General features: G+C 41.4%; 1 protein-coding gene across 1 annotated transcript; it reads left to right on the top strand.

Moving 5' to 3' along the window:
• The first annotated feature begins 660 nt into the window (after positions 1-660).
• On the top strand, positions 661-14,616 carry LOC541772 (uncharacterized). The gene is made up of 21 exons (NM_001348117.1): positions 661-948; positions 2,380-2,519; positions 2,642-2,696; positions 2,771-2,878; positions 3,820-3,918; positions 4,786-4,863; positions 5,011-5,088; positions 5,237-5,311; positions 5,549-5,649; positions 6,710-6,777; positions 7,175-7,248; positions 8,187-8,253; positions 8,405-8,520; positions 8,663-8,926; positions 9,013-9,126; positions 11,617-11,688; positions 11,788-11,838; positions 12,020-12,247; positions 13,694-13,870; positions 13,962-14,388; positions 14,484-14,616. Exons 1-20 carry the CDS (start codon positions 727-729, stop codon positions 14,079-14,081), a joined length of 2,307 nt encoding a protein of 768 aa, NP_001335046.1. The 5' UTR covers positions 661-726; the 3' UTR covers positions 14,082-14,388; positions 14,484-14,616.
• Positions 14,617-15,836: the final 1,220 nt, after the last annotated feature.

Genomic DNA, 15,836 nt, shown 5'->3' with positions numbered 1-15,836 from the left:
TCGTCATCACAATATGCACTAACGAAAGAAGAAGCGTATAAAGCATGAGAAATAACATGAACAATTATATATTAACATTAGCTCATTTCTATTTTATTATCATGAAAAAATAGAAATGATGTTAAATTACAAATGTACCTTCGGTTTGAAAGAAGGTAAAAGTACAAGCGTGACGCAAAGGCAAAATGACAAGTCAGCGTGAACAGTACGGGACACTGTTCATCTATTTATAGACACGGGACGCAGCCCATGTAAAATTACACTTATGCCCTTTACATTTGCTAATGACCGTATAGTAATCCATCGAGGTCTGAATAGTCTTTTCCCTTTTAAGTCGGTTCCCCTTTCTGATATCACGCCGAAGGTCCCCTGCGCATAGCTTCAGCTCTGCGCCAACCTTTGTACTTCTTCATGTTGTGGTTCTGATCCGAGTCCGAAGATACCTGTTCATGTATTATACTCTAGAAACGTTGTTAAATTATGTTTTTGAGGACCTTCGGAAGACGAAGGCCTCCAACAATTGAAAAGATAGAAAGTGTAAATAACTCTATAAATGATAATTTAGATAGTGAAATTTAGACGTAGCTTGAGATGCTCTTAACCTCTCTTTACGCTTGGAAAGGAAACTTTCCAAAACACCCCTTGGCATTCTCCATCTCCACTCCCACAGCCTCTCTGGTCTCTCCGGCGCCTCGACTGCGAGACCCACCGCGACGCCCCACCGATATGGCGACAGCCGGTGGCGCCGCACCGGCGGCAATGGACGAGAAGGCGCGGCGCACGCGCGACCTCCTTGCTAGCTTCTACAACACCGACCCGTCCGCGGCCGCCGGGGGTGCCGCGGCCCCCGCGTTCCTGGCGCGCCCGTCCCCTACCGCCGCGCCCGCATCGCCCCTCGACTCAATCAACTCCACCTCCTTCGATCCCGACATCTACATGAATGTCCTGGTTCGTGCTTGTGTCTGATCCCCACTTCCTCCATCTTCCTGGTCTCTCAGATCCAGCTCCCTGCTTCTCGGTCGGATAGTATAGTTGGTCTGGACTAATCCCTGAATTTATTAGACTCTTTCTGGAATTGATCTGATTAGTGCACACCACATTTGTGTCGAGATCAACCGAGCCAAATTGTCATATCCTATGATGCTGTTTACTTATTTATGTATTCAAACACAGTCGGTTGTGGAATTTGTGTATATGCTGCTAAAATTTCTGATGTGCGTAACTCATGAAGTTGAGTTTTGATGAAATTTGTTCCTGTATCTTGTGATTATAAATGTAACTTATGTATTTAAACACAGCCAGTTCTGAAATTTGTGTATATGCTGCTAAAATTTCTGATGTGTGTAGATCACGGAGTTGAGTTTTGATGAAATTTGTTCCAGTATATCGTGATTATAAATTTTATTGTGCTCAGGAAATAGAACCCTCAAGAGACGATATCTGAAGCAGAGAGCTACATAATTCTATCAGTTTTTACATAGCTAGCTTGCTGCATCACTACACTGTTGAATTTTCCATGCAAGTCTATTTTTTTAACTAAGTCCTCAATCAAATTTATTTTAACTAGACTGTGTTCAAAAAATTATTTTAACTAGGAGCATTCCCATGCTGCATAAGTATCCTTGGAGTTTGAGATCTTGACACATGACTGATATTTATCAGAAAGATTAAATTTATTGCCATGCTACTTATGTAGTTAGAGTTAGACTACTTGTTACAGTAGCATTACCTTTTTATAGTTTCAGTTTCAGTTTACTCATATAGTTTGCTTATGCTACATAATTAACACTGGTATTACCTTTTTATATTGTCACTTTTCTGTTACGTAGCTTACTGGCATTCAGATAATATGAAATTTAGCATGACCTACCACTCAAATGACCTTTTATGCATATATTTGTTGCGTGGCTTGCCATTTTCACTTGAATGGCTTGAGTTATTCACACTGTTCCATACTTGGATTGCTGCAAATGGTTTTATAAGAAAGTTGAAATGGGTTTGACCCTTTTTCTGTATGGACCTGGGATATTTTTGGTTTGTGCTTTCAACTAACCTTGTTAAATGATTGGCTAGCTGGAACTTTGTTCAATTTTTTTTTCCTAATTACCGCTGACTTGACTAAGGTTTGGTTAAAACAATGTATTCGATGTGATCAAAGGACTATAGGCTTCCCAGAATTTCAGACATTTAAAGAGAGGCTTTTACTGAAAAATTTGCTAGATTTTTTGGGCCCAAACTACATACCTCTAATATGCTATTGCTAGTGTAATATCGTTTGTTGAAAGCGTAAATTAGTATGCCATAATACCATGTTTAGTTTGTTAGTCCTGATACCTAAGAGTAGGATGCTCACTACTTACGTGGTTTACTGGTTTTCAGGTGCAACAATCCAATCTGGAAGGTCTTCTACAAAGGCATGTGAAGATGGCTACTGAGATCAAGAACCTAGACACAGATTTACAGATGCTAGTGTATGAGAATTATAACAAGTTTATTAGTGCAACTGACACTATAAAAAGGTGATGCTATTTCCTTACTGATAGTTCAGACTTCTCCTTCTGTTAATGAGTTCGATGTACTAATGCTATTATTTTCTATAGTTGTAACATGTATTGCTATGTATCTTTGATTTTTTTCACAGGATGAAGACTAACATTGTTGGAATGGAGGCAAATATGGAGCAGCTCCTTACAAAGGTATGCATTATTTCGTTGGTGTATGGTCAACTCATTTTTACATGGTTGAACCAATATTTGTTTGCCTTTTCCAGATAACATCAGTGCAATCAAGAAGCGACACAGTGAATACATCTCTTTTTGACAAAAGGGAAAACATTGAGAAATTACATCGCACACGCAATCTGCTCCGGAAAGTTCAAGTATACTCTCCTGCTTACATTATTAATATTATTAGAACTAATGATTTACACTGCTCAGTCATTGCTATCAAGAAGCAATAATAATATGGTTAAACCTAAGGCTACTCCCAATGGGTGGCATCATGCATAGACATAGGATTTTTTTGATGTGGAATCAAATAGTAGAGAAACAATGTCTAACATGAAATCCAATACTTTGGCACCAACCCAACAGCTTGGGCCTACTCTCATAAACACAACATAACAGCAAACATCAATCAATTAATTTTTAACTTCTAAGAAGCAAAGTTATGGCATTATACATTGGAGGGATTGTATCTACACATGAATTTGGTGATCTTTGTACGGCATGGCAGTCTTGGATATAACAACATGATACTATGCATTGGGAGTAGCCTAAGTGGTATATATATGTGTCATTGTCGTTGTCACAGCCATGTGTTGTGACTTGTGAGAGGCTGAAGCTCTACTGATCTACATGTTTAGTTTAACATGAAGTTTTGGTGTTGCATAGGGAATGCAGTGCTGCAAATCCAATGTAATTAAGTGGAGCAATTTTGACTTAAGTATTTTCTGTGAAGCAAGGAAAATAACCTGGCCAAGTTGTGCTTGTGCAGTTTATCTCACTTGAGATATATGAATCTCCTGTTGTGTATTTGGACCACTAAACTTTATATTGCATGAAATATATAAAAAGTTAGAAACATGCACGTTTTTTCACTGACTTCCATGATTTTTTGTTTCTGGTCACATCGAGACATGCCATGAAGATGTTTGCTTGAGACTGCTTGGTCAATAGTTTACTCTGTTTACCTTTTTTTAATCTCTCCAGAGTATTTCTACTGCCAGTGAATTCTAATAACTAACTAACTAACTAAATGTAGGTGCAGAAAAAAGAAAACTTTTGATAAAATGTTAGTTTCAATCAACTTCTTTTGCAGTTCATATATGACCTTCCAACTCGTCTTAACAAATGCATCAAGACAGAAGCATATGCAGATGCTGTCAGGTTTTTTACTGGAGCAAAACCTATTTTTGAGGTAATTTGAGCTTAAGTGAAATTCTTCATCTTAGAAACACCCTGCAACATGGTTATCACGGTGCCCTGGCGACATGAGTCGCCTCTGGTGCGCCTGGACATCTAGGCGCCTAGGCGACATTAGGCGTCCAACTAGTTTTGATATGGCACTCTATTCCAGTTCCACATGCCAGAACCATCAGTCCTCAGTCGATCAGTCCTCTTCTTCCCATCCTCCTTAGTCCTCCTCCTTGCGTCCTGCCGAGTCCTGAGCAGAGTGGTGAGCGTACAAAGGGGAGGGGAGGCCCGTGGCTGGAAGGGTGGGCGGATGGCCTGGCGGTTGGTTGGGAGGGGCTGGCGGCTGGATGGGAGGGGCTGGCGGCTGGATGGGAGGGGCTGGCGGCTACTGGCGGAGAGGAGGGATGCCCGGCCGCTTGGCCGGCGGCTAGAGGGGAGGGGCTGGTGGCTGGCAGAGTGGCAGCTTCTGTAGGGGAGGGATGGCCACTGGCTGGCGGTTGGATGGGAGGGGTGGCTGCTGGTTGGTGGCTGGAGGGGAGGGAGGGGCGATCGGGCGGGTAGGGGAGAGGTGGTGACTGGAGGGGGGAGTGTAGGCACTATTTGATTTGAGAAAAGGAGAATTAGGGATAAGAGATGGGCCAGGTTAGCGTGGTGAAGTTATGGCGTCGCCTGGCGGACGCCTAGGTGCCACGGTGATGCCTGACCTGCCCAGGTGCCCGCCTAACTTACCATGGCGTCCAGTCCCGGCCGACTGGACGCCTAGGCGACGACTAGGCGTCACCGTCGCCTACACGACGCCATGATAACCATGCCCTGCAATACCTTTTACACTTTTACCATGCTCTTTCATGTACATTCTTCTGTATTATAGGCCTATGGAGATACATCCTTTCGAGACTGTAAAAAGGCTTCTGAGGAGGCAATGGATGTAGTTATACAACACCTTCAGGTAACTGTGCACATTTTGACTCAGATTTGTACAGAAGATGACATGATTATTCGTCCAAATGTCATGTACTACTTATCGTTCATTACATAATTGCATTATTCTAATTGTGTAGATTTTTAATACTGTTTGCTGCCCGTAAATTTACAGACAAAGTTATACTCAGATTCTGAACCTATTGAAGCAAGAGCAGAAGCTGTAGTTCTCCTTAAACAATTGAAGTTTCCAGTATGTATTTTATCACTGCCAGTTATGTTAATGTGCATGTCGATGAGGCTATGTCAGAGGCTCAGAGCTCCTCTGTGTTGCAATGTACGACTTGCATGTTTGTCTTTTTCCTGTAAATGTCCATCTTATTTTTTTCATGTGTCAACAGGTGGACAACTTAAAATCGAATCTACTTGAGAAGCTGGAAGAATGTCTCTTGAATTTCCAGAATGAGACTACACATGTGAGCATGTGTATATACTAGAATATTACAACTGAGCCGTTTCCATTTAGTATTGTATGGTAGTTGCACAGTTTGGGATCAGCACTGTTTTTGTGGGCTGTATTACGACTAAGTCTGCACACAGTGTAATGTGATGTTGCTCATGCTGTAACATGCACCCTAGTTGTAATGCCCATTTATGCATTTGCCCTACTGTATTGATTAATCATCTAATATCTCGTGCTATTTTTTTGTTAGGCTTCAATTGGTGACATCTCAAAGACATTTCGTGCTTATTTAATAATATTTCCTGATTCAGAAAGGCGTCTCATTGAACTTGCACAAGCTTTGTTCTTAAAGTAAGTTTAGTTCAGTCCTTATATAACTGTGCCATCAAACAGTCGGCTGTCCTTGGTCCATTAACTAGAGCCTGCCAAATCTTTTCTGTTTTAGCTCCCAGAATATGAACCGAGATTACTGAAATGAAGAATTGAAGATACATGACATGCCTTCTTATTTTAATAACATTAACATTCTAATCCTGAAAGATAAAGCCTCCGAGTTGACGTGTGTTCATAAAGCTTTGTAGATAGAACTTCAGATGATCATTTTTTCACTTTGTTAAATTTCAAATTCTAAATTCTTGAGAAGATCAAAGCATCTCGTGGGTGGATGTCAAAATTGATCTTGCTTCTTCCATTTGCACTGTTCGGGAGTGATGTATTGTGGAGGCATGGGGCAGGGACTAGGGGTCACTCCCCCCTGGTCTACCTCCGTTCCTGCTAATATTTGGGCTGAGGCTGATGATGCAGCTGTTTTGGAAATAATGCTGTGTCTAGGTTCATAGCCTTAACTTTAGTTTAATTTCAGCATGTAGTAGGAGCAAAGGCTGAATAAGTGTGCAATATTCTGCATTAATAGGAGGCTATCACAGCCCGATTTGTTGGTCACGGTTGTCTATAAGTAGAAGAGAAAATCAGAAAAGGCTAAGTCATTTCCAGACACCAAATCCACTTTGTTCGTGTGTGTTCTTGTGTGTGTGAGCTCCTGGGTGTCCTGTTGAAGGCTGTCTTTCAAGCTGCAGCTGCCTTAGAATGAAAGGAGCCTTGAGTGTATGAACAACCTGGTGCATGTCCTATATTTTCAGATGCTGAGAGAAATGAGTGAAAAAACCATGGAGAATATTATCTTTTCTTTTTCTTTACCTTCTTCCTACCATTCTACTTATGAGCTGTTACATATTTCTTATTGTGCAATGGGGATAGTAGATAATTACTCCAATACACGGTTCCATGTATGATATAAAGTGATAAACTGACACATGTATCTTCTCCATATGGCCTATGCTTGCTTTGTTGTTTTATCTTACATTTCTACTAGATTGATCACATACACACTTGTCTTTTTCTTTTGATGAAGCCGATATGAGACAGTCAGAGAGAATCTGAAGAAAAGAATTCCATCAACAGATCTACTGGCAATGCTACGTAAGTAACTTTTCTATATTCTATGCTATAACACCATTGCAATTTTATGTACAGAATATGCTTAGAACAATAGTGTAAACCTCTATTGGCCAGTGACCATTGGAATTTGAATTCATATGTCAAAAGACGTCCCTATGTAGGAAAGCCTCCTTAATTTTAACATCCTTGGCATTCATTCAGTGGTATTTTGACCTTTAGGACCAGTTAGCTGTTGCTTCACTATGCTGTATTGTATTGACATTGAAGCTTACTAATTCTAGTAGTCTACTGAGATTTTGTTGTTATGACTTGAAGTGCTGCTTCTGCAATGCCAACAATGGTCTCGATTAAGAATTTGATAACATTGTAAGATTATTGAACTGTTTCAATTTAATACTCTATTCTTTGGCGATCACAGGATCCTTATGGGAGGATGCAACCATCATCGATGAGGTTATTTCAGAGGCTGCGCTACCAGCTTTTTCTTTGGAGGTTACTATCAGATTTGATGTTACACTTTTTTTCCCCTCTTCACTCAACTTTTATATTCTGCCTAGAATCAAGTAGCAATCATTTGGTTAAATCTGCACAATATACTTCTTTAGTTGTTGTCCTGTAACTCCTGTTCATTCTTCCTGGTAGTTTGTTACTATGGAAATTTGGCTTACACCACAGTACTCCGTGCTGAGTATTGCTATTTGCTTCCACTAACTGTAGAGGACATATGGTTCAGGGTTAGGTATAAATGCTCCTGGAGGCATCAGATAATATGGCAAATAATGGTGTCTTGTTCATTAAGACAGTGACTCCTAGCATAGGAGTGGACAAGTCCAATTGATGTCTAGATTTAGGTTTGTCACTATTTGATATCCTAATTAAAACCATTCCTTTTATAATGAAGTGATAAATAACTGGTAGCCACCCGTTCTCAGAATTATATCACGTCAATTGTTAGTGTTGGGACATATTATGGGAGTATAATTATCACTGGTTAGATCTATTATCTTGGAGATAGTATTCTAAAATCAGTTACTAGTATTTATTGATCGGGTTATTTTTTCTAGTATTATCAATTATGTTTATTTTCATATGTAACATGTAGCAGCACCCACTCAGTAGACTCAGTTTCTCTCTGCCTGAGAACCTATACATTGATTTAGAAATTAGCAAAAACTGTTTTGTACTACATGATAATTCTTTGTCAGCATACTTTGGCTGTATAGTGTTACTGTATAGGTTATATGATAAGGTTCTTTTGGACACACTGAAGGTTTATTTTCTTCCCTCTTATATTTTCTTATTCAGGGAGAAATTAAATATCCTTAAAAACACCCTTCTGTAATTTGCTAATTGCTGCTTTTGATATATTTGATGTTCACTCCATATTTCTTGATACTAAATTTGTGCGTGCCATTTTTTTCTACTGGCAGACTACTCGAGACATTGTTAAGCAACACATAGCAACTGCATTTCTCCATCTTCAAAGTGAAATATCAGGTCTCCCCACCTCCCACCATAGTTTACTCTGCATTTTTCTCTCCAGAACTGACTTCATCCGGGATTGAAGTTCAGATGTGTTGGTACAAGTATAAAGGTAGAAAATTGTCTTGAGTAGAAAAATTCACATCTGTTGTACATGGGTGAGCAGAGGCACTGGTTAGGACACATTCAACATCAAATGAGAAGTTGGAAGAGTCACAGCTGCAAACTGCTATGGAGACAAGCAAAATCAAAGTATCCCAAGGATGCATAGATCTCCTGCAGGTACATACTTGGAAGCTTCAGAACTTCTGAACACTCATCCATTTTGTCATGTTGTCAGGCAACATATATGTTATACGCATCAAAATTCATGAATTTCTCATGCTCTGTTTTAGTGTTCTGTTTCTGGCTATGTTGCTTCCAGGAATTTCATCATCTGGTAGATGGCAATATAGAGTTGCTTGTTAAGCTGAGGGATTTGATTATTGATTGGGTACAAGAAGGTTTTCAAGAGTTTTTCCAGAAACTTGATGGACATTTTCATGTGCTTTCTGGGAGAAGCAAAACAAATTTACAAGAGCCAACTATGGATTCTATGCAAACTGATAAGACCCCAACAGTCTTGGTACTTATGCTTGCACAACTCTGTGTTTACATTGAACAAACAACAGTCCCTAAAGTTACAGAGGTACGTTGCGTAGTTGCCAAACGCTTGGCCACTGTCCAATGTTAAACTTCATAATGAAACAATTCTGGCTTCTGTTACTTTTTTAGGAGTTAGCTTCTTTTTTTGGAGGTGGTGCACATAGCTACGAATATGGACCACCTTTTGTGCCTGGAGAAATATGTCGGCTATATCGATCATCTGGAGAGAAATTCTTGCACCATGTAGGAAGCGTTCTTTATCTTCTGTTCCTTTTCATTTTATTATTGTTCATTATTACTTGCTTTTATGCTTTTATGTAGAGGTTTTATCTCACTATCAAATATGGTGGTTTATTTTCTTTGTTTGTCATCAATTGCTGTATGGAATTAAATAACTACATAAAGATAGAAAAGAAGGCTTCCAGAGTAATAGTTTCTCTTGAAATTTTGGGTCTCCTTGTTAAAAAGAAGTCAGGTGCACTCTTGTAATAGGGAAAAAGTGCTATGTGACTACATGTGCGCTATTTAGTTCTCAGTTTTTTGAGAATCATAAATCTATTGCATTGAGGATACAATTTTTTTTTGGGTGGCTGTAGTGCCACAATACCCGTGGCGCTACAGTACCCGCGGGTACTGTTCACAGGGTGGGGGCTACGCGGGTTAGAGGCGATGACTTGGGTTAGGGTCGCTGGGGAGGCCGGCCGTAGGGCTTTGCCTACGGCCGGCAAGAGAGAAGGGATTTCTTTCTAATCTCTTGCTTGATCATAGATTGATACATCTCCTCTCATTGTATAGAGGTCTTACTTGGCCCCTAAGCAAGCGGCTAATTAATCCTAATGGGCTAAGGCCCAATAGGCCCTTGACTCTTCTAACATTACACCCCACCTAGACATGCAACTCGTCCTCGAGCTGCAACCTAACGATGACCCCGCTAGACACAAACCTAACACCTAAAAATAAGCCTTTTACATCTCGGCTTATTTTATTATTCCGAACCTGAATTAGACCACGACTCTTTATTTTTTGACCCCTTAAGATAAGATGGACACCCTCCGCGCATTGGTCCTGCACATGTGTAGCCACCTGGATCCCATGGACGCCATCTGGACGAAAGGGGAGCACGTGGATGGCCACCTGGAATGGGTCGCACCAATGACCAGCGGAGGTGCCCCCATGGCGGCCGGTAGCGGAATGTGGTGGCACTAGGCAGTGTGCCCTCGTCGATGACAAGGAGGGGAGCGCCTTCCGTACCGCCGTTGTCGTAGAGTTAGAGTTCGTCGCCTGCGGGACAGGCACCATGCTTGCGCTTGGAGACAACAGGCCAGTGCGATTGCTGATGGCTGTCCGATAGGACGAGGTCGCGCCCCCGTGTGCCGAGGTCGACCGCCACCAAGGCTGCCTCGAGCATATGCCGACGCACCTCCCGCAGCCGCCGCCGTACTAGGAGGCCACACGTCGCAGCCTGCAGCTGCGCCGATGCAAACACCTTGTAGGCACTTGCCCTCGCAATTGCCTTCCTCTCCGCGAGCTGTTGCAAGGTTGCTGGGACGACTGGGCGTCACCGCTTGAAGATGGGCACTGTCCTTGCCGGCACGCTAGGAGGCAGCGTGCCGCCGCCTGTAGCTGCGCCGTCGATTCCCGGATGCCATCCACGCCCCCGTAGAAGACACCATCACAGTGCTGCTGTGGCGGCACTGGCATGGGGGCAGTGAACGACGGGATCGGGGATGGGGAGTGTGGGAGGCAATTTTGTGGATGGATACGAGCATGGTTGACGCCGCTGGCACCAAGGTGGAGATCGGCGATTGAAGGGGTGTTGTGGCAGATGGGAAGGGAACGATGGTGGTGGTAGTGGATGGTGCGATGGTGGTGGGAAGGGGGGCTATGCCACCATAGCCCAGCATGCCATAGGGGAAAGCAGCAACACTGGTGGTGGCAGAAGCTGGTGGCGGTGTCCTGCTGGAAATGCCGGTGAGGGGGCGAACTGCTGCACCAACAGCTGCTGGAATGCCATGAAGTCCGCCTGGGAGATTGGACCATTGGCGGCAGCTGTCGCATCAGTAGATGTGGCGACGGTGGAGGTGGTGGGTGGTGTTGATGCTGGCGGCACGTCGTCGGAACCTGGCAGCTCTGATACAAGATTGTTACGGTGGCTGTAGCGCTACAGTACCTGCAGCGCTACAATACCCATGGGTACTGTTCACAGGGTGGGGGCTGCGCTGGTTAGAGACAACGGCTAGAGTTAGGGGCGCTAGGGAGGCCGGCTGTAGGGCTTTGCCTATGGCCGGCAAGAGAGAAGAGATTTCCTTCTAATCTCTTGCTTGATCATAGATTGATACATCTCCTCATTATATAGAGAGGTCTTACTTGGCCCCTAAGCAAGCGACTAATTAACCCTAATGGGCTAAGGCCCAATAGGCCCTTGACTCTAACAACATTTGACTCCGTAAGCAATGCTAGTACATGCATGATATCTTGTGTCATGGAAACGTAGTATCCATAGTGCCACGCCATTACTTTCTCTAGAATTTTGTTTCCAAAAGCAACCAATTTCAGTCTCTAAGCAGCCAAGTTGCACTTTACATGTCGGTCAAGCTCCCATGTCATGGGAGCATAATCAGAAACATACTCAGAAACTCTACTATTATAATCTGAAATAGCTTAATCCTTTGTGCATTTTTTAGAAGTTGTTCTGGCAGTGTCAGTAACTGAATATTGTGTTCCTTGGAGCAGTACATAAATATGAAGACCCAGAAGATCTCCAAACTTCTTAACAAGCGATTTACAACACCAGTTTGGATTAAGGTTAGCCTTCGTATTCAACAGAGTATCCAGTGATATCACTTTTTCTTGTTTTGTTGCTCAAATCTTCATTTCCTTTTTTTATATGTTCAACTAAAACAGCACAAGGAACCTAGGGAAGTGAACATGTTTGTTGATCTACTTCTCCTAGAGGTTTGTCCAGTTCCTTTTCCTATTGCATTATGTGTACTTCTTATGCCAATATGACTACAAATTCATAATGGAACATGCACTCCAATTTAGGTATTTGAGTCTGCTTTCAGAAAATGAGTTCTTGCTGGAAATTCCGGTTTTAAAGTTTTCTCAGAGTAAACAATTATCATTTTTATTTTAGATCAATGGTCTGGTATCTGAAGTCAAGCAGATCTTACCTGGTATGGTTCGGCGACATCGGCATTCAGATAGCACTGGTAGCACGACTTCCTCCAGAAGCAATCCAATGCGAGAAGACATGTTGAACCGATCAAACACACATCGTGCTAGAAGTCAGTTTTTAGAAAATCACCTGGCAAAGTTATTTGAGCAAAAAATGGAAATATTCACCAAAGTTGAATACACACAGGTAATCTCCCAGAACTAACTATCCCCCTTGTCCTTTTAGAAGTAAAAAGTTATCAGCTTTTGATTTCATTAATCTTCTGGTTCGTTAGATATTTAGACAAGGGATATAATACCACATCAGTAGTTACAATGGTGATCTTGTACTTATATGGGTTATAACAGACGTTCAAACATTTGAATACACGTTCTGTTTGTTTTAAGTGAAAACAGTAATTCATAATGTGTTGATAGTTTTGCTGTTGTCATAATTCTCTCAAGTGCATCACATACTTGCTCAAGAAATCAGTTTTTTACGAACAGCCGAGAGGAATATTTTTATTTACTTGTGCCCTTGTGACTGACAAGATGAATATAACAAACTTATAGTTATGCTATAATGTTATCCAGGAGATTTGCTAAAGGACCACATATTCAATGGGACTACTGTAGACTTGTATAACCTGATCATTTTTTGCATCATGCAGTATTTATTATCTCATTCTTCATTTCCTTTTTCACTTGACTAAAATGGAGTTTCATTAGGTTGTGGGAATATACTGCACCATGCTGTGAGATTTGCTGATCCTGGCAAAATATTTCTGTCAACATTTTAAGTAGTATTCTAAAAACTTGTATTTAACATCGCAGTCATACAAGCTTGTCCCAGTTGGAATGGCATGATATTTTTTGAGTCCGTTCTTCTATGATTCTCCCTGTTAACCATCTGAACCCCTTTGAAGTCAACGGACATACCAATAAGCTTGAATGCCCATCTAGTTTATATCCCAAGTTTTTCAAAATAAATAGGCAAAAAAAACCTCCTTATTTATCCAAATATCAGAATCAGTTGTGTCGTGTTTTGACCTTTTGGGCTCTCGTAACACTTGTTATGTTACTGCAAATCCCACATAGATTCTCATAAAGTCCTATGTTGGAGTATAAGTGAATTACTTGTGTTTCCTCAACTTAAGCTTTTGGATTGAATTGGTCAGAGCTAGAGTGAGTTTGAGTCCTGGCTAGCACAATTAAATAAAATAATTGTTGCTCGCTCCTATAATATCAGAGGTAGATGTCTTGAGTTTGAATCCTGACTAGCATAATTGAATAAAATAATTGTTTCTCGCTCCTATTCTATGTCTGAGGCCTGAGATAGCCTCCACTTGAGGGGTTTCTGAACTTGAGGTGAAGTGTTGGATTTCTAAGTGAACTGTCCACCTCTCTTCATCAGTCTAAGTTTTTTGGTTGAACTGGTCGGTACATGCAACTTAATAAAGTCCCCGTCACCAACTGCATCATAGTTTTAGTTTATAGAATGCATTGTCTGATTGAGGTCATAGAACAGCTTATCAATTGAATTTTCTGATACTATTTGGGCAGATACGCTATAGTTTTACATTTTTCTTCCATCTACAGGAACATCACTTGGCCACTTTTGACTGTAATTCCTTGTATTTTGGGTAAATTTCAGGAATCTGTTATTTCTACTGTCCTCAAGCTCTGCCTGAAAAGCTTGCAAGAATTTGTCCGTCTTCAGACTTTCAACAGAAGTGGATTTCAGCAGATTCAGCTGGATATGGAATTTCTCAAGACCTCTCTTAAGGAATTTGTGGATGATGAAGCAGCCATTAGCTTTTTACTCAAAGAGGTCAGATACTGCTACTATACATTTCGACCTGTCACCGGTTTGCCTGAGACCAGTCAAAACTTCACCTATGTGTTCCTTTATATCTCTGCAGGTGAACAATGCTGCCCATGAGAGATGTCTTGACCCAATCCCTCTTGAGCCCCCCATATTAGATAAGCTCATAAATGCAAAACTAGCAAAAATTAAAGAGAGAAACCCAAATATGCGGTAGCTATGCACAGATTGGTGTCGTTTACTAGAATTCAGTTCTGTCCATTTGAATGCACTATTCAGAGTTGTGTGTGCAACTTCATAGAGTTTAGGGCACATAGCATGGATGAAAATCTGGAGTCAGACTCAGATTTGAATAACACTCCCCAAATTGTATACTGGTATACTTAATTTGGGGTGGTCGAGCTGTTAGCATCCCCTTGCTTGTCAGGCTACCGTCAAGTTGTCTTCTGTGCATTGTTTTCTTATCCCAGGTCAGGTACTGGTCTGAATTTAATCAAATGAGCATCGAGCTGTTAGAAAACCAAGTAAGCATTCTTTATATGTACTTCCCATGATAAACTTTTGTCAAATGGTATTGGTATTTCACAAAGGGCTTACTGTACTTTCATCTTATTGGCAGGGCACCAACTCTAATAGATTCACCATCTGGAAAGCGAGGGCAGTTATCATGCCTTGTGAAGATGGTTTGTTGGGATTGCGATTCCCTTTATGCGTCCTGTTTTTTTATTTGTCATCTTCTGCTGTATCATCCTTTCTTTGAACTATATTTTCATGTGGTACATGATACCTTTTGTTACCTTCGCCACAGTACTGCTCACGAATAGCATTTTGAGCCATTTTGCTATGCCTTGGAATAAAACTTTTATCCTCGATCCTAGGAATGGATAACCTCTTGGATTTTCACATCTGATATTAACCATTAAAATTTGGATGATGGAATGTGTGTTCGCGACTCATCATAGTTCACTTCCCGCCTCCTATTACAAAGATAAAAAGGAGACCAGAAATTCAGAACACCACATTCAGCTAACAAGGAAAACTAAAGAGGGCAGATATTGAAGACCAAGCACACAACAGCCTTGGGAAAACAGAGCATCGCCTCTAAAGTGATCAAGGGCTAGCCGCATGCCAGTTTACACAGCAATCTGTGCCTTCATGCTAAACTTCTCTCGTCTTCCAACAAGACAGAAGAAATGGAGCTGATGATGCAAAGCAGGCGAGCCGGCTGAAGTCACAGCATTCCCCGGCGGGAATGGAAGGGGAAGTGATGCACCAGGGGTCTGTTTAGTTTCCTGCCTAAGGCGCCACAATCTGCCTAACTTTAGGCGCTCGAATTGGAGAACTAAGCTTAGACAGAAAAGTTAGGCACGTTGTGGCCCTTTAGTCAGCAAACCAAACAGCCCCCAGGTCTCTTCCTCTCCACCTCCACTTCTGCCACATCCCCGACATCGTCTCCCGTCTTCCGAGCGCACACAACCTGGGCAACCTCTTCCTGAACTTTAGCTGATTGCCGGTTCACAGTCGGTTCTCCGCCTTTTGGAGGCGGCGAGGCCGTCTTGTTTCCTGCTGCAGGAGCAGCACCAGAGAGGCTGCCAGCAACAGCAAGTCCGATATGAGCCACTCGGGATACGGGGATGTAATACTCAAAATTGTTGTGTACGAGGAATATATAGTGTTTTCCTTATTTGATGTGCCTCATTTGCATCATAAAAAGAGCATACACAAAAATTTAGAGTTTAATTCAAACAAATAACAAAAAAATGCATCATGTTGGAGTTTATATGTTTGTGCATTAAATAAAATAATAATGTTAATGGTAATAAGATAATAATTGCTAGAAGTTGAATTAAGCCCTAAATTAAACCTAGGTTTTTTGAAAATGAGAAGAAGAGAAATGATATAAAAAAAATATAAATAATATAAGTATATCTCTAAAAACTTGTATTTTAATTTCACAATATGATTTGGAAAT

The sequence above is a fragment of the Zea mays genome, chromosome 5 (genome assembly GCF_902167145.1).
Source record: "Zea mays cultivar B73 chromosome 5, Zm-B73-REFERENCE-NAM-5.0, whole genome shotgun sequence".
Classification (NCBI taxonomy): domain Eukaryota; kingdom Viridiplantae; phylum Streptophyta; class Magnoliopsida; order Poales; family Poaceae; genus Zea; species Zea mays.
This window is presented reverse-complemented; position numbering and strand designations above follow the sequence as displayed.